We start from the raw sequence: 19,905 nt of genomic DNA, 5'->3' as shown, positions 1-19,905 counted from the left end.
AAGCAAAATGTGTAGGCACTGCTGTTAAAAAATAGAAAACTCCTCAGCTCTTCCATCTTCACTGTTCCTTTTTTTTTTTTTTTTTTTGTAGTACTAACGAGACTGCATTTTGCTGTCTAGAGCATATTTGTGCAAGAGTAGGCAGGGAACTGTTTATAATTTAATTTGAACAGTTCAGCTACAGTATTTGATTCAAAGTGATGGGGACACTGTCCTAATAATATAAATAATTCCAAAAATTAAGCTTGAATACTCAATGTGCTCAGTCAATGCAGCCAAACAATTTATATAAATCAATCAATATTTTAATTAAATTTGTGTGGAAATTCAAAACAACAACACTAGCACTGCACACATATTAAAATTCATTGTAATCAGGGCAGTCAAGAATACCAATTCATTGTACAGAGGGAATGTTTTAGCAACAATTCATCAAAATCTTTCAGACCTAATTCCTCTCACTGAGTTTCATAAAATATTCTTCAATCATCTCACAATATTTGAAGTTTAATTAATCACAGCATCAAGCTTGTTCAAAAAGACACCAGGAGTATATGGAAAAAATGAAAGACTTAAACCATTCAGTAATCTCACAATCCAAGTTTCTGTAGCATATTAGATTAAAATATGTCAGAATGATTCATTTGGGAAATGATTCATTAATAAATGCAGACTAATCAGTCAAATGAATAATGACTTCCTCTAAAGAGTCAAAGATTTTTTCCTGTATGTCTCAAAATTCTCTTCTAGCAAGGCTCTGAAGCGACCAGCTAATACTTTGTAGTATCATTATGGTTAGATTTCATTTCTGAAATAATAACAATCCCCTTTGACCAGACCTCCAACTCACGTAAACTGATATGTTCTCTAATGACATTACATAATGTATGAAATTTATCTCCCAACTCCATACCATACATGAGTTAATTTAAATAATTTAATTTCTTTAAGAAATTATTTTCTTATTCTATAAAACTTCAGGATTTCAAATAACATTGACTTTTTTTTTTTTTTTTCCGTTGAGATAAAACCAGAATCATAAAGGTCTTTTAGTGTATAGGTCTTTTAGACTCAGGCTGGAATCTCTCCTCTGCCATCATTTGGCGTTGAAAATCACTGCTCTCTTCACCAGGTTAGAAAATAACTCTCTGTCTTTTCTAATCAATGCTTGTTTTATTCAAGACAAAATGGTTCCACCAGGCTTCTGGAGGAAAACAATCCATCTTGACATAACTGGCAGGCTGCTGATACAGCTCTGTATAGGAGGTGATATGTCTGTCTTGATCTCAATATTGTGAGGTTACCACCTCTTCTATACTCTCTTACATACTTCTGTGAGAAAACCAGTGCAACTACCTGTAGAAAAGGCAGAACCAATTATTTATTTGTTATATGTTATTCCGTGGATAAGGAGCATTGTGTTTTTCTTGTTTTGCCAGGCAATGGACCTGATGAAGTGTTAGTGTATCATAAGACCACTCTGATCACCAAGAGTTTCTCAGCCCTTAACCCATAACCCATAATGCATGCCCTGACAAAGCCTGGTAAGTAAACAGTTTCTCAACTGATTTTGGAGGAAAACTATAACATTCTTTCTATTATCATTCAAAATGTGTCAAAGAAATTGTTCATGTTGCATATAAATGAAGACAAAATTGGCATTTGTACTCTAAGAAATGTGTCTCCATAGAATATGCTGTGGCAGAAATTCATAATCAGTATCTTTCTCAATGAGCATGCACGTACTAAATGCCAGCCAGCTTCAGCTTTCAACAAAACTTCAACCCCTCCCTCCCCCTGCCCTAGCACATACACACACTTTTTTATTTCCTACTCTGCTAAATCAGGTTTGTAGGTCTCCTGTCTTTTTAACAGGTCTGAAAGCTCCATGTCAGAGAACCATCCTGTTATATCTCTCAGGAAGCTTATCTTATCCCCTGTGTTATAGGGAATTTGAATCTCTCACATTTATGTCAGAATTCCTCATTCTGGTATGTGTACACATATTATTTATTACAACAGCATACAGTTTGATGATGGCCAGGGCTTCAATCCATCTACTTATTCATGGATGCGGCACTCCCAATCAAAATTCGACTTCTAGGCCGTGCAAACTGTATGGACTGTATCTTGGAGCTCCTTGGAAATTGCACATAACAGTGTCAGAGATTTATTCCAAGACTATTTGGCTGGAATCTCAATGCTTTCTCAAGGTTCTTTTCATAATAAAATGTTATAGTCAGACCTTTCAGAACTTTCTGTAACAGGTAAAATTAGTTCTCCGGTTAGTTCAAGCCTGAGATTTTCAGCCTTTTTTTTTTTCTCCAGTGTTTTACATGAATTTTTATTAGTTTCAGATTTTTTTGAATGTTTGAATTTTTTCCTGTAGAAAAGAAGGTAGTGCTTTTGTTGTTGTTAGTGGTTTTTGTTTTTTTTTTTTTTTTTTTTTTTAATTTTATTTTGAGAAATTTTGATTCAGGCTTCTGAAAAGGTCATTTCAAGATTTTGGTGCTGAGATAAGACATGCTGCTGTATGACATAGTACTTTAACTGCAATACTTTTAAATCATGGATGGCAGCTTCTAGGTGGATCCAAGCACAGTTTTCTTATTTTGTGGATCAAAATATCTCATTTGAATTGTCACAAAACAGATATAGACAGACATAAGAGGCAAAAGGAGAGAGAATAGATAGAAGAGAGATGGGGAAAAAAAATAGTCACTCCTTGCAGAAAACAGAGTGCATAACGTAATGGTAGACACCTGTTCCCAAAATGCCTCATTATGGCACAGTCTGGGACATTCTGATGTAAATACTAATTATAGCAACTGGTGGTCCAAGGCTGAATCCAGTTCAGTGGAAAAACCTACCTTTATCATCACTTTGTCCCCATAGGAGACAGGAAATGGCTGTCAACAGCATGTGCACCTGAGAAGGTGAATGATACCTGTGCAAGGCAGGTATCATATTGGACCCTCACACTGTTGCCACTGTACCAAAATAATGCTTGAGAAAAAAAATGCCTCCGAATGACACCTAATTCTTTGCTGAAGTTGTGAATATCTTTGTCTAGGTCGAATAAGGAAAAACAAAGTTAATAGTGATTTATATGAGTGTAGAAATTCTAGTGGTCCACCTGAGGGCGAGCACTGGTTACCAGAGCAAGGGGACCCCACTCCCAAATGAAAGATTTCAGTTCTATCACTTCTGCAGAGATGAAGAGAACAACACCCAGTTCTGCAATCACACACTGGAGTGACAAAATTCTTTACAGGGCAAGATAAGGCATTAACATACAAGTGAGTAGTTTATTTGCTTTGACTACTAACATTTCTGTTCAATTATTTAGGAAATAATACCTCATGGACTAGTAATTCCATGTGGAAAGAAACATCACTGCCACAATGGGCTATTAATCTTTAATTTCAATGAAATCTGTAGATTGCTGGGGATAGGTGTGTATGATAAGCTGCAGAAATAGCTGTGCATCTTTTCTGTTGTCTGGAGCTGTGCTGTTCACATCTGGATGGAGGAAGTATGCATAGTACAGGAAACATACAATGTATTTTGAATACGGCTAATGCTATCTGACACTCTGGTGACGATTCTTTTCTTTTGAGTGATCATATCTACCTGCCTGGATAACAGATCAGAAGTAATGCTCAGTCCTTTGCTTAAATTAACAGTCAGAAATAATAGAAGAAATCTGAGTGACACTGACACTGTCACAGGGAGAATGGTCAAGTGGCAATTAAAAAAAAAATCCTGCAGCACCTTAATTCATTTCTTCTGTCTCTCAATGTTACTGCAAAAAAATAAATAAAGGGGGAGGAACATGAATTAGGGCTCTAATCTTCAAGCAGAGAGCATTACCTTGGGATTACAGTGGTGTTTTCTAAACCTCTTCTTTCAGAGGTTCCCACTTCACTGCCTGAATAGCTTCACTCTCTGTGTCCAGGTGATGGCTTGATCTACAGAAGGATTCCAGGTTCCTCGTCTTTCCCTTAAAATGTTACAGGCTGGAGCAGTTCAGAATTTGATGCTCAAGTGACTGAGCAGCTCCTGAAGGTGTTTTGGAGACCTCGAGCAGAAGTTAAGGGCAGGAAACACTGTGTCATCCACAAACAATAGTGGGAGAATTCAAGAAGAGGGGCATGGGCTGCACCGTGAAGACTTTGGAGTAATTTGAAGGGCACAGCAAAGAATATTGGTAAGATTAGAAAGAATGTCATGTGTGGGAGAGACAGAGTGTTTATGTGTGTTTTTAACACTTCACTGGTTTCTCAGAACAGGCAATTACCTACCTTAAAGGAAAGAAAACTTGCCTTTTTGCAGGTGGAGGGAGATGTGTGTGTGTTTAAAGGGACAGCATAAGCTTGGAAAATGAAAATTCTGTGGTGTGGGTCATTTAACAACATGTTCCTGAAGAAACAAACACCTACAGTGGTTAAACTGATGTGTGCAATTTAGGGCTAAAATATTAGAAATGTAAAAGGAGCACTGGAACATCTGCTTTATGTCCCAGGCCAAATTAATGTAACTGAGATCTTGTGGTGTGTAGCCCTTCCTAGAAATACCATAGTATCAGCTCTTGTAGGAGTAATATACAGTCCTTATCTTACCAGGATATGGAGTTACTTGAATCAAGGGGAGAATGAGCCAGCCTGTATTTCAGACAAAGAGCTGTGTAGCATATGTGATAACAATTCCTGGGACCATAAGGTAAGATGGATTTTTTCTCAAATTATTTATGGTTCCTAGTCCCCTTGAAATTGACTGATAACTGGAAGCAGGAAGTCCAGATGCTTCTCTGTACAGGTTGTGTGGCTTTCACTCCAGCTATGTGGTGTTCAGGATGCTTCTTTGTGGTGTCACTTCTACTAATGTCCACTGTGGTAGCCTTGGTTTGAAATGATGGTAGAATATATTTTGCTGAGTACTGCTGATTCATAATAGCCTACATGAAATAGTTTTTATTTCACTGGGTAAAGAACACTTTACCCTGCCCCTTTACAGACTTCGTTTGTGAAGATACATTCCAACACAAAGCCACAATTTGTCTAAGTTTCTTAACTGAAGAGCACCCCATGCAAAAAGTCTTTTAGTACTGTAACAGATGCATTGCTTTATTTAGGCAAAAACAGCCGTGTTATCTGTCATCTCGCAGCTGATGTAAGAGCTCTGAATGGAGCCTTGGCATTATCTGTTTGACAATGATTTGATGCAATACTACACTGCTATAAATTAGTGTCAAGAAGCAAAATGCTAATGATAGGGGCCCCTCTTTGTACTGGTGATTTAAATAGCATGTTTCTTTAAAATTCAACACTGACTCACTCTCTTTTAAATAACCCCCCTCTATGTTATTTAAATAATACGTAGCTCTACTGCATATTTCCTTTGATTCTAAAAACTTCAGTGTTTACCTGAAAAACTATCCAAACAACCTTTTGAACACTGTGCTGAATAACACTGTGAAACATATTAATCTGTGTACTTAAAAAAAAAATAAAATACTTGAATATTAGGAAAACAGTTGGACTCTAGTTGCTCATGCTCTACAGTGAGCAGAACTGAGGCTGAAAGTGGCTTTCTGTTCTTTCTTGGAGATGATATCAAGCATAGGTGAAGTCCTGAACAGCATTTAAAATTTTTTCAGTATATTTCAGGACTCTGTTTCATTTTCTTTCATGCAAGTAAAGAGGCCTTTATTAGAGAATTTCTCATAATTGATGGAATCAGTTTGCTTTTGGATTCCCAAATCCTTCAGGCACATAATGGCTAAGCACTGATAAACTCATTGGTACCATCATAGTTTAACCAGCTGAGGATTCAGACACATGCATTTAGAAGTGTCTCCTTTGTTGCAGTTTCACATGTTGATGAGCACTGCTGATGGCATGAAAGCTTTTCTCCAAGTTTTAACTGAAACGTTCTAGTTTTTTTATATCTAGGTAAATATGCCAATATATCAACCTTGTGCTTCTTCATTCTTAAACACATACATCAGACACACTCAATGCTCTTCAGGACTGAAGTCATTTCCAAGACAGTGCTAATGAAAAAGAAATCACTACCAATTACAATCTATTATGTTTTACTAATAACTCTCTACTACAGGTATTATCTACACATTGAAGCATATAAAGAAATGGAAACAGAGTCCTCAAAAAGAAGAAAATACATGTTGTCTTTAAGGGTATTTAACAGCAAGTTACATTCCTTACTCATCAGAATAAAACAAAGATTTTAGAGTGATATCTTTTAAAACTGAGTCTTAATAGATGACAAACAAATCCTTCCCAAGCCTAAGATCTTCCCATCATCTAAAACTTCATCTTGCCCAGGATAAAAAAGTTGTGAGATGGCAAACAAGCTCTGCAGATAAAGTGAGGGAAAATAGAAACGATCCCAAAGAGCAAGAAGGCCCTCCTGTTGAGGATATATTATGAAGAATGTCTCTTTCAGCCAGGTTATAGGACTTCTGGCCTGAATTTCTCAGGTCATTCATGTATACAAAAAGAGGCTGTAGAGAGGGGTAACCATCACTTAAGCTGGTACAGAATTTATCATTTTGAAACAGCACCTTAATCTGCACCTGGAAATGAACTGGAAGATAACACTGTTTACAGATCATAAGCATTAAATATCTTGTAAAAAACTGATCATTTCTGTACCAATTAAAACTCACTGAAAGAGAATCATGAGTAATGTTCTGGCAGAAACAAATCATCATTTGGCATAATCTGCCCTCTGGGTGTTAATATTAAAATCCTCCCTTGGGTCTAAACTGTGGTTCACACAAAAATTGAAGCATAAATTGCCCTTGTTCCATGACAAGTCCCATTGTGAAAAATGGCATGTCTGGAAACATTCATATTATCAATCCTAAAATCCATGTGTATTTTACTGAGGAAGGAAAAACAGCTACCTGTCACTTCTAGGCAAGATATATATGGTTGAGGAATGACAAGACAGTTTTCCTGCTCTGTCATTCATATAGGCCGAATTCCTATTTTAAGTTAACAATTAAATAACTCCAAATCATCCCCATACCACCCATATCAAAAGTGAAAGGAATAAAAAGATGAAAATGAACCACCAGGATAGTTACACTCCAGTGTATTATGTCTATGAGGCTATACAATATTTCCACTCAAGAATTCTCCTTTTTCTTTGGTGTTCACTCAATGCAGTTTATATACACTGAACATACAAGCTGTCTTCATGACCACTGAATTCAGATAATTTCTTGCGAAGAAACAAAGAAATATCTATCAGGGGAATATCTGGTTAATGTCAGGAAGGGTAGCAAGAGTGGGGCCTGTGAACTTCTGAATTTGATGGAGTTAGGAAAATGAGTATAGAAAAAGGTATCAAGATAGATAAAGAAGAGAAGATAGGTAAGAACAAAAAGAAAAGTCAGCTAGAGATGGTAGAAGAAAGGAAAATCAAGGGAATAGGAAAGTAAAGGCATAACAGAAGAGTCATACGAAACAAATCCTCAGATGCCTGAGAGTAGCTCACGATGCCACTTGTGTTGACTACTCCACCTTGATTGTGTAGCATTAGCAGCAACCCTATTGTTTTCCTGCTGTGACTAGAGGAAAAATACCGTGCTATGCAATTCATTCAAGTGAAAGAGATTGCAAATGAGTGCTTAAGGACAAGGCAATTAGTTATATTCTCTCTTTTTTTTTTTTTTTTTTTTTTTAGCTCCTAAGATCTTGTTTCCTTCCCTGCAACAAGTGTACAGATGATACAGACCATGTTTCCATCAATGTAATTGTTTGCCCATTGCTCTCTGTCCAGCTTTTGTACAGCATTTTGACTAAATCAGACCTTGGAGCTGTTACAGATGTGGGAGAGAGGTCTTGTTCTTCTCCCAGTGCAGAGGCAAACATAATTAATATATCTCCCTTTGTCTTTTCACTATTTGTATTATTAATTAACTCTCAGAAGAACATAATTAATTCCCCACACTCACACAGTAGCAAACTTTACCTAAGGGTTTCACCAGATGATCCCCTTCTTTTCCACAGGTTCACCAGGCTGCTTGACCGGCTTGCAGCCGAAGATGACTTTCCATCCCCTACATGCATGCGGACCACAGTTGATGTGGTGAACGCGCTGCGTACGTTCCTTTCAGGCTTAGCAAGGATGATATAGACCTTGGGCACAAACATACAGCCAAGGGCCACCGTGGCACTCAGACTCACTGAGAAACACATGGTGATAATCTTGTAGTTGCTTCCAAAATATATTGGCACAAAAGCCAGCCAAATGATGCAGGTGGTATACATTGTAAAGGCAATATACTTTGCTTCGTTGAAATTAGCTGGGACATTTCTTGTCTTAAATGCATAAAAGGTGCAACTCAAAATTAATAATCCATTATATCCAAGGGGAGTTACAACACCCAAGTTGGTGGTGTTACAAATCAGGTAGACCTCTCGGATGCTTGGGTAATCATGCATTATATCAGGTGGCTCCATTATAAAGAGGGCAACAATTATGCCTAATTGTATACATATCAAAATAAATGCAATAACCAGTTGGGCACAGGCACTCATGAACCTAGGTTTCTTTGTACAAATTTTCTTCTTGCTGCCAGCCAGGATTCTTGCAATGCGGTTGGTCTTAGTTACTAGAGCAGAATAACTCATAGCTGGGGAGAGACCTATGCCAATTCGTTGAAGATAACAGTAAATCTGTTGAGGTTTTGCGATGAGACAGAAAGTGCACAAGTAACCCAAGCAGATGCCAGCTAGAATGATATAGCAAAGTTCTCGGCTGGATGACTTGACCACTGGAGTATCACGGTACATTATGAATATAGCTGTAACAAACAAGGTGGCCAGCAGACCCAGGCATGCAAAAACAACTGCTGCAATTGGTTCAGGATCACCCCATCTGAGATACTGGACTGGGATGAGGTCACAACCTACAGAAAAGAAAAAGAAAAGAAAAAAAAAAGAAGGTAAATTGAGGTGTGTAGGTCTGAGATTCTTTAATGATAAAGCTACATATTCTTCTGATATTTTTATTCTTTTTCTCATTCAGGAATTTGCCTTTCTAATAAAAGTAGGCTAAGATTTTGTTGATAATAATGGCAATATTTTTCAGTGATAGCTTATTTCAGTAACAAAGTTTATCTGTTTGAATTCTAACACAGTGATTGAAAAAATGACCAAACTGATTAGGAGAAGTCATAAGATCACAGAATCATAGAATGGTTTGGGTTGGAAGGGACCTTAAATATCATCTAATTGATCTGTCCTGTCCCATGGGCAGGGACACCTCCCTCCAGACCAGGTTGCACAAAGTGCATCCAGCCTGGCCTTGAGCACTTCCAGGGATGGGACATCCACAGCTTCTCTGGGCAACCTGTGCCTCGCCATCCTCGTAAAATTTCTTCTTCATATCTAATCTAAATCTACCCTCTTTTAGTTTAAAGCCATTACCCCTTGTCCTATCACTACACTCCCTGACAAAGAGTCCCTCCCCAGCTTTCCTGTAGGCCCACTTTAGGCACTGGAAGGCTGCAAAGAGGTCTCCCCAGAGCCTTCTCTTCTCCAGGCTGAACAACACCAACTTCCTCAGCCCGTCTTCATAAGAGAGGCTCCAGTCCTCTCATCATCCTTATGGCCCTCCTCTGGACTTGCTCTAATACTTCCATGTCCTTCTTGTGCTGGGGGCCCAGAGCTGAACCCAGGGCTCCAGGTGGGATCTCACAAAAACAGAGCAGAGGGGGACAATCCACGTCTCTCCAATTTAGAGAGAAGGATATCATGGGGGAGAGTGTCAAATATTTTGCACAAGTTCAGATAGATTATGTCAGTTGCTCTTCCCTTATCCACCAATGCTTTAACCCCACCACAGAATTCCACCAGATTTGTCAGGCATGATCTGCCCTTAGTGAATCCATGTTGGCTGTCACTGACCGCCTTCTTTTTTTCCATGTGCCTTAGCAGAGTTTCCAGGAGAATCTACACCCTGATTTTGCCAGGCACAGAGGTGAGACTGACTGGCCTGTAGTTCCCTGGGTCTTCCTTTTTCCCCTTTTTAAAAATGGCATGACTTCCAGTCAGTGAGAAGTGCATTGGACTGCCACATATCTGAAATATGACAGACAGTGGCTTAGCAACTACATCCATCAGTTCTCTCAGGACCCATGAATGTATCTCATAAGGTCCCATGGACTTGTTCATGTTCAGGTTCTTTAGAAGGTCTCAAACGTGATCTTCTCTTACAGTGGGATGTTCATCATTCTTCCAGTACCTGCCTTTGCCTTCTGCGATTTGGCTATGTGGCTAGAGCGCTTACTGGTGAAGACTGAGGTTAAAGTCACCTCAGCCTTCTTCATATCCCAGGTAGCCAGTGTCCTTCTGGAGAGGGCCCACAATTTCCATAGTCTTCCTTTTATCACCAGTAGGTACATACCTACAGAAGCCATCTAGAGATGTTTAAGCCTGGAGAAGTCATCTCTAATCACAGTGGAATTTTCCCTTTAAATTATTTTAAATATAGTAATTTATGAACAAATTTCAATATCAGATTTCATTTCTTTGATGTAAAATGTTTCAGAATTGTCTGTATACTATATACCCTTTAAGAATCAGATGTCAATCATATTAATTATAACATATTCTAACTGTGAATTATATTGGTGCTTGTTTAATGATTATGCAGAGATTCTACTTGTCAAGAAAAAGAGAGTATTTCTTTCTCAGATATGATACCTTTTCCCCAGTCAACCTTTTCTTGGATTAAAAATGCAGATGATACGTAATTTGGGATGTCCCACCATGCTCATTTCTTTACGTGTCATTCATGTTTTTGAGACTTTTGAGGAATTAGTTCCCTCATATAACTCACAAAATTAAACTGATTTTAGAGTCAAAGTTGAACTAAAACTTGCAATGATTTCTAAGGACATTTATTTTTTAGTTTATGCACAGCTTTTAATAAGTCATTCTTTGTGCATATCATAGGCAACAAGCTTTTCATTCTGCAGTGCACATATCAATGGACAGCAATAAAAACTCGCAGAATATTTGTTGTTGATCACCCTCCTCTGCCTCTCCTTTTCTTTTGCACTGTAAAGCCTGTATGGCTCTGGAAGCCAAAAGGAATAAGGAGAGGACCTTGCTGCTCTGGGATGCAACTTCCTGATGATAGTAGACACACGGGTATTACCAGCCAGGGCGGGACTGATGGAAGAAGATGCTGGAGAGAAGGAAATGCAACTAAAAGCTTTCATTTTCCCCTATACTTGTATTTAGTTTGACTAACCTTGATTGCAAATTATAAATGACTTCACAATTTAAGACTTAAACAATCAGATTGCTTGCTGTTGGCTGGGTTAGACAGAAAGGGGTCTCAGGGTGGATGGTGGTAAGGGACTTTTTACCCATGGGGAAGCAGTGCTGGGCACTCACCTGTCTATTCTCAGCAGTGAGGGTACTCTGGACGTCAACCAGTCCAAATTAATTAGGGAGTCTGGGACCTCTATATCTTGCTGATCAGGAGTAAATGTAGGCATCATTTTTTGGGGGGATTTTCTACATGACAGAAGTCTAGTCCTTGCCCTTTCTTTTCAGTGGAGCTTAAAGTATTTTCAAGGCTGTAACTGATATTCTTAATGGTAAAAATATTTCCATGAAAATGATATTAATTAATATTACAATTAGATCTTCTGTCATTTCATTATTTCCATATTCTATATTTCTATATAATTAAGGTTATAAAAATATAAGCAACCAAAATATACTGGTATAATCAATAGATTTTGTGGCAACAGTACAAGGCAAATAATTCTGTATTCCTGCAGAAACATCTAGAGAATTGGGGTAACTAAATCTTTGACATTACTGCAGTTAAAGGATACACATTTGCAGTCAATCCAGAGTAACAAAATTTTGCTCTTAGTTACTGAAAGCAGATTAATTTGCCATTTGTATTTTAACTGCTTTGGTGTGAAAAGCTTTCTGTTGCAATAATAAAGTTATTGGTATGTCTTAATGTAACAAAGACATTTAGATTTTCCTGAAATACTCCCATGAGCATTCATTGAAAATACCTGTTTGACTCCTTTTGGTTTTAAAGGGTTTACTTATATAGAGTGAGGGAGACAACAGGGTATTTCATTCTGACCTCATCAAGATTAATGTAGCACAGGAATGGCATCATTAAAATTATTTTATACCAGTGGGAGAAGGGTGAATACCAGAAAGCATACTCTGGTGTGTGAAGATATACCCCATGTGGGTTCTTCCACAAGTTTTATGAATGTGACCTCTAAATCCATTTCCAGATTCACCAAAATTTAATAAATGCTTTGGAGAAACAATTTGTTACTAGCTTCTAATGCTACTATAGATTCTTGGATAGGAAATTTGAAGAGAAAACATTTTTACGTGACAACTGGCCTTTACATGCAGACAATGATATAGAGTCTGACTTTTGCACAGTTTCTAACATTGCAACAGAGGTGAAACATAGCCAAGCATTTCTCAGTGTTTTCAGACTATTTCATGCCTTCCTTGCTTTATTACCCTTTTACATTCTCTTAATAAAATACCTGAGAAAAGAGATGAAAACTTTTTTTTTTTTTTTCTCTACATCACTTGGTGTATTTAGCAAGGGGAAAAGGGGAATGTTAAACTATGCAATGATTTATTCTTCAGTTAAGATTTAAGAACTGGATATTCTTTATAAAAGAATGACTGGTGTGGTTTTCATATAACAGTTTTGCAGCTAATCATTTCTAACAGCACTTTGCAGAAAGTGGCAACTGGACCAAGTAAAAGACATATGGGAAAACAGCACTGTCACTGTTCAGGTCAGGCTGATGACCAACATAATACCAAGGTAAATGATGAAAAATACTAACAAAAGAGCTCACTAATATCCCCTAAATAAGTGTATACTCAATGGTCATTTGGACAAGATTCTGCTCCACAGCCCAGCTCTTACACTTCATCAACATCTCCAAGCACCTGGAAAGTCTTCTCTCCTTTCTGGCTCATAAACTGCAGGCGGAACAGAGCCAGCAGCCCTGTCTTGTCGTCTGCAGTGTACTAAGGTAATCTTTCACTTCTGGAAAGGCAGTTAGGAGCCAGTCCAATTTGGAGCAGGTGTAGAGCTGTTGTACTCTGTGCTCAGGAGTGTTCTGCTTCTGGGACCAGAGCCCCAGTATAATTGACATAAAACTATCCCTATGTTTCTCTAGCCAGAGACATAGCCAGTGGGAGCAAGGTACTAGACATCCATGTGAATAGCAAGAGAAGCAGATATAAAATGTCAGAGTCCTATTTGACACACTAGGGAAAGGTTTTCTAAAAGGAGCATAAAAACAAACAAACAAATAAATAAATAACAGATAAGGAAGATTTCCTTGGGTGGGAAAAAAATAAAAAAAAAATAATAAAATAATCTGTTATTCCAGAAGAATATCTAGTTTCTTTAAGGGTCGGCTAAGTTGTGTCATAAATAAGATGAGAGCCCTTGAAGGCTTGACCACCATCATAGGTCTGTTAGTGTCTTCTGCTCTCCCTGTAGAGCTAAACTTATCACTTACTTCTGATCTTTCATATTGCTTTAAAATTAGTTCATCTGGGATAAGAGTTCACAAATGTGAGGCATTGTAGTATTGTCCCCATTTTCTGTGGATTTGGTCATGACACTGTTTTAATTTGTTATTACAGCCTCAACACCTAAGAGATTTTACTGTGTCTTCACCATCCATAAACCTGTATTATTTTAGCACTGAAAATAACTTTAGTAGTAGGCAATATAAAATATATAATTAAACTAGTTCTAAAGGTAAGCATCACAGACTAAGGTTTGTGAATAGGATACATCCTGCAAAGTGAAAGGAATTCAGTGAAATCCCTTAAATCAATGTTATGAACTAAAGTTTACTGACTCTGCACATGGAGAGGAAAAATGAGCAGCAAATCCTGCTGTTTTGTATATTTTTCAGTGGTTTAAAGCATCCTGGACAGTGAGTTAAACACCTTAACATAATACTTGTTTTTTTTCCTTGCTTTTCACAGATTCTTTCATGAATATTAGGAGTTTAAATGTAGTGTAAAAGATTCTCCACATAGGGCTGGCTTAGCATACATTATTTAAAGTGTATTGATGCCATGCTATGCTGAGAGGGGACATTTTTAACATTTCATTACTAACTTCTGGTGGCTTTAGCTTTAGTAATTTGAAATATTAAAATCAATAGCTGTTTGTCTTGTTCTGGTGGGACTTCTCAGAGTTGCTAAAACAGGAGAGCATGTAAAGGTGACCAAGTGTTGGCTAGGACCTGCTGCAGGTCCTAGGTTGGCACATGTACTGAAACTATCCATGGGTTTGTGTGGTCAATGGGTGAGGCTGAGAACTGAGCACGTGTCTCTTCTGCATCCTCAGCAGAGTAGGAGCTGGGACCTGTCACATCCTAAACTACAACAGCTGGGGCCTCTGCATCTCAGGTTTATTTTCAAGCAAGTCAACTATATACAAGATTTAGCTCTGCATTCTAGCAAAAGGCAAGGCCATGAATAGTTAAAGTTTCTCTGCTACCACATGAGGAATGATTCCTTAATAACAAATGTGCAGAGTGACTTGAACAACTGATGAATTGCAACAATTTGGTACATCCATATGTTAGCTCTAATGTTTTGATTTAAATTTCTCCCCCCAAAAATGCTGTCTTCATGAGTTTTAAATGTTTTGTTCAGAATATGTCATGATCAGCAAACTTTCCATAATGTAAGGAACAATTACAAGTTGATCCTTCTGGCTTTCTTGACAAGTCCCCCTTCATCCAGCCCAGGAACCTCAAAGAGCTGTTCATTGAGCTCAACATTCTTGAACCAGCTCACATTGGCATGAAATGCTGTGTGGCTCATGCTAGATACTTGGAATTTAAATAGGCTAAAATCTAAAATCCTCATCTTACCTGAAACAAGAAACTGAGGGAAGAGAAGTCCACAAACCCAATGACAAGGGAAGTGAGAAAATGACAGACAGAGATCCTGGTCATAATATTGCCACCTGAACACTTAACTCATCCTCATCTGCTTTTTCCCAACAGGCTGATGTGAGAAGGAATTATGGAAATGGCTACATTTCATTTGGAATAAAAAGGAAAAGGAAAGGCAGGACGTGGAAGATCAGGATGAAAATTTGATTTTAACTCTGCTGATGTGTATCTATAATGCTGAAATCAACCTGACTAAACATAGTGTCCTTTCTCTACCCTCTGTCTGAATTATAGCCTTAGTAATTATGATCAAAAGCAGGATCTTAATAATGTTTCAACAAAAAAATCAATGTCAGCACAGGCTAAATTGTGTTCTGCCTTATGCTCACAACTGTCAGACAATTGCTGAAATTACCAATGGTTATAACTTTATTACAAGCTGTGATAGAAGAAAGCCATTTTACAGCAACAAGCAGTTACTTTGGGAAAATATTTCAGGCACGGATATGAATGTTATTTTTCATTCAGGTTCCAGACTTACGAGACATCCAGGCTTCAGACCCCCCCACATCACAGCCCAGATGGGCAGGTTGCAGGAAGAACCAGCCAACCCCTGCAAGGATGTGCCATATTTCAATACTGAATATTGCCCCTGCCCTCAGCCCCATGGGCAGTGTGCACCAGGGCTCCTGGAGCTCCTGGAGCTACCTGTTTTCTGCTGATCTCACTGACAGCACAAGCAATGCCTCCAGGATGAGGGAGCCATTCCGTTGCATTTCTCAGTGCAGACCAGTGCAAGCCTAGGCTTGGGAAAGAGCATGCTGTGAACAGGATACAGAACCAGTGTGTTCAGAGCCCACTGAGATGACTGTGTCACTCAGAGGTGGTGTCATTTTTTCAGTCCTTTCTGTTCAGGGATTGTTTGGATGCTCCAGTTCTTACCTGGCACTTTCAAATAGGAAGCTTAGATAATAATGTTGCTGTCCTGGGCGTATTGCATCTTATCAGGTGTAAGAATTTTTAGTGACTATAGCAAAATATATATTTGTGACTGTAATTTAACAACAAATACAATAATTTAACACAATAATTTTTGTGACTATAGCCTTATCCATGAATGTCAAAGAAAACTTTTCAAGAACTGTAAAATACTTCAGCTCCTATGTTCATTTGAATCTAATTAAGAAAATCAAATAACCAGCATATTTGGAGTACACAAGGAGTGAGGAAAATGTCAATACAGCCTGAAGATAATCCAAATGTCACTTAATTAATATCATCTGCTTTCTTTGTTATCCCTGAGGTTACTAGACAAAACTGTTTCTGTTATTGTTGTGTGTTGTCCCTGAATCACAGAAAGAGGGAATAATTGTCTCTTCCCTCCACTCCCAAATTCCCCTTAAAACTGTCATTAAAACAATCACTAGAGATAACTGGAGCAAGATGTTCCTACAGCCATTGACAAAGATATGGATTGCTGGTTTGCTTGTCTGGTCTTCCCAAGTTACCCCTTCTGAATGCAGAAAGTCATGTCCTCAAAGTAAGCTGTTTTTCTTGGAGAACCAAAAAGCTGTCCTCATCAGACTACTGAAAAATTCATTGCATTGAGGTTTGGACCAGAGATGTCAAGAAAATCCCTTAATTTACATCTAAATACACCTAGCATTCATTTCTTTTCCTTCTGCTCTGAAAGTAACACCATGAAGTACTATGAGGAAGAGTGGAGAAGTGGGTATATAATTCTGGACGTCAAACCATGAGTTTCTCCTGCTATAATTGAATATGCCTCAGCCACACTAGTTAACTCCTGTGTGAAGTAGGGACTCCTGTCACGTATGGGTGTTTTTAACACAATGCATGAGGAAGAAAGGGAACTACAGTAGATCGAAAAATACGTCTTGACACTAAGGCAGGAGGAAGAAATGGACTTGGATTTCATTTTGAGATGGTATATGTAGACTGGGGAGAAAAGGAAAAAGAATTATTAAGTCTGTGTTCAAGGCAGAGCCTGCTCCCTGGGGAATGTTTTGTGCACAAGGGATGAGAAAAACATTTAAGAGGAAATAAAATATTGGCAGCTAAACATTGTCTTTCTAGTCTCAGCTTCTCTTCTAGATGGAGATATTTTCCAGTAACTGATTTAATCAAGAGAAACTCTTCCTCCCACTTGTCTTTCCCTTTGGACTTGCTAAGCCTTATTGTACTTGAGATCTCACAGCTCTTTTTCTGTTCTGAGAATAACTTTGTTTTCCTACACATATTGCATCCTTTCTGTCTTCTCGCCTCCTGCATCTGAATTCTGATATTCCACAGGTGGCTGAAAAAACAACACTAAACTCTGTTCCTTTCTGTGTTCAACAGCCTAGCCATTACATGTTTTATATATTGATGTTTGTGGCACAAAAGTGATGCTGGCCATTGAGCACAAGAAAGATGAAGTAATGTTTTGTTGTGTGAGCCAAGAAAGCATTCCAAAAATGTTTTTATTTAAGTTTAGATCTCTGGCAGACAATGAGGTGTTGTGCCACATTGAAAGCCTTCTCAGTTGCATGGATGATATATTTACTGGAGATGCAAAACCAGGACTCTCATATGAAAGTGACAGTGCAAGGAAGACTTACTCCAATGAGCTTTTTATGTGTAGCCTTGTGGAGCTAACCTTATCTAAGATATGGCTTTATTTGGCAGCAAAGAGGCATAGACTGCTGCAGTATCAGATGTAGGGACATTTCAAGGAGACTGGTGTATGCTTTGTAAAAATAACAGGAAATTTCCTAACTAGAATACAAAATACACCTCCCTCTCCTCACTTTTAATTCACATGTATTACTAAATTTTATGCTGTAAACAAGGTTAGACTGAGAGGCAGTTTCTTTACAAGCTGCAAAAGTTGGGGCTATAAATATGATCATAAAAATATACGGCTCAATATATTGTATGGATAAACTGGGAATAGGATTTTTAAAATCTGTTTTTGATACAAGGCTAAATAAGACCAGATCCAGCCATAATGTGAATAGTAATTTAGATGGGAACTACAGAGCCATGAAGCTATGATGATGGGTGTCCTGTTACCAGGAATGCAAACAGCAGTACTTGTGGAAGCCTAGCGGGGTTCAGTGTCCAAATACTGTCTGCTGAATTTGTTCCTGGCTGAAGAGCAAAGGCTAGATCTGCTGAGGAGCATTGCTTGGCACTGATGTCCAAGAGGTTGTTTTATGTGTGCATATCAGCTTTGGTCCCTGTAAAGGCATAAATTGCATGTCTAAAGCCAGATGAATGGTTTTCAAAATGTAGCAGCACATGTATTATATGAAGCAGTTGGCTTGACTAAAGATATCTACTTTCCTTTAAAATAATCAGAGCTAGGTAGAAAACTGTTGATTCATCCCACAGGGACTTTCAAAGTGCCACCCTCTCCTGCTCTTCCATCCTGAGGGCAAAGTAACATCTTCAAAAGATAAATCCTCCCACAAGCCTAGACTAATGCCTTGGCTGAGGCCAAGACCCGAGTGCCCTAGGGAACCAGGAGAAAGCATTGAACCCTAAGGCTACCCTGGTGGCTGTTCTCTTCACTTTGTCTTATGCACAGTTCATAAATGCTAATTACCCCAAATTCTCTGAATCAACGGGCAGTTCCCATCACCCATGTTTCAGAACTGGACCCTCTGCTGATCAGATTAAGCACTTAGAGCTTTCCCTCCTAACCTAGTTAGCAGCTGCTGATCCAGTTGATCTACTTTGGGTAAAAATTCAGGTGCTCATTGAAACAAAGATGTGATAGGGGATCTGCCACATGTCAGACAAGAGCCCTGGTGTTTGAAGAGTTGACTGTTTGCAATAGTTGACCTTCATAAATTGACCAGGCTTGACCAGGCCTGGTCCCTGCAATGATGAGTCTTGGATTCTGATGGATGGCCTAGCTAGAATGTGAACCTGAGCTTATACCATGCCCTGTGTAGTCTGCACTGGGAGAAAGGGTCACATGGGTCAGTGCTCTTTTTCTCCTTTTTACCATTCCCATGACATAAGAAAGCTTTCCCTGATGTGAGAGGGATTATCTGTGTGATTGCCAAGGGCTCAGGAAGGCAGGGCTTTGGGAGCAGGGCTGGAGGAGAGCTTACAAATCTATTTTATTGATATTTCACTTTTCTTACTTCAAAATTGTTTCTCAAAGGAAGTTTCATATTTGAAATTTTCTGATAAATCCCCTATCAGTTTCATGACTAAATGATATTTTTGCAGTAATTAGGTATCCTAGCTTGTATTACCACAATGTAATATTCCATACCAGGGAATTATTTTAATTAACTTCATTGATAAAAATCTATCTATAGGCCAAACCTTGCTTGACTTTCTTTCACTTACATAAATTCATCCAGCACTGTTTTTCCTTTTGTCTTCCTTCTCTTTCATCTCATTTATTTCTTCCCTCTTCCATAGAAATAAGTAAACTGAGTCTGTGAGCTTCTCTGGAAAAAGCCTGTCTCTTCTCCCTTTGTACAGTCTGTCACAATGAAAACTTGATCCCTGAACAGCATTTTGAAGTGTCTGTGTGCTCTAAGTGTCTGCATACTCAAATTCTGTTTTTTAATTATAAAGAAGAAGGACTGTGGGATACAAGTGTTACAGCGATTTTGCCTCTGACGTAAGCAAACTGGCATTCTGCAAGAGCATAGAGATCTACACCATGGAAAGGAGAACATGAATATTATATTTTAGCAGACTCCATGGTGAACAAAGGACTGTTGCAAACCTAAGTCTGTTTGGAGCACTCATGCTGACAGAAGCAGTAATTGCAACTACTAGTTCAGAGTAGAAAGGAGATATTACACACCTCTTTTGTGCCTGCTTGGGAAGAAAATAAAACCATCTAAAATCTGACTTCCCTTAATAACTTTTCCAATGATGACTCATTTTTT

At 38.4% G+C, this 19,905-nt stretch overlaps 1 protein-coding gene across 8 annotated transcripts in view; it reads right to left on the bottom strand.

Annotated features, from left to right (window-relative positions):
• The window catches only part of GRM5 (glutamate metabotropic receptor 5), a 292,635-nt gene that overhangs the window by 24,807 nt on the left and 247,923 nt on the right, over positions 1 to 19,905 (bottom strand). For all 8 annotated transcript variants that reach the window (XM_083840275.1, XM_083840276.1, XM_083840279.1 and 5 more), the window contains one exon: positions 8,005 to 8,944. In XM_083840275.1, the coding sequence (XP_083696401.1) occupies positions 8,005 to 8,944 (940 nt within the window). The remainder of the gene's footprint in view (positions 1 to 8,004; positions 8,945 to 19,905) is intronic.

The sequence above is a fragment of the Anser anser genome (assembly GCF_964211835.1).
Source record: "Anser anser genome assembly, chromosome: 1".
In the NCBI taxonomy this organism is placed as follows: Eukaryota; Metazoa; Chordata; class Aves; order Anseriformes; family Anatidae; genus Anser; species Anser anser.
The sequence above is the reverse complement of the archived record's forward strand: the minus strand, read 5'-3'. Positions and strand labels throughout refer to the sequence as shown.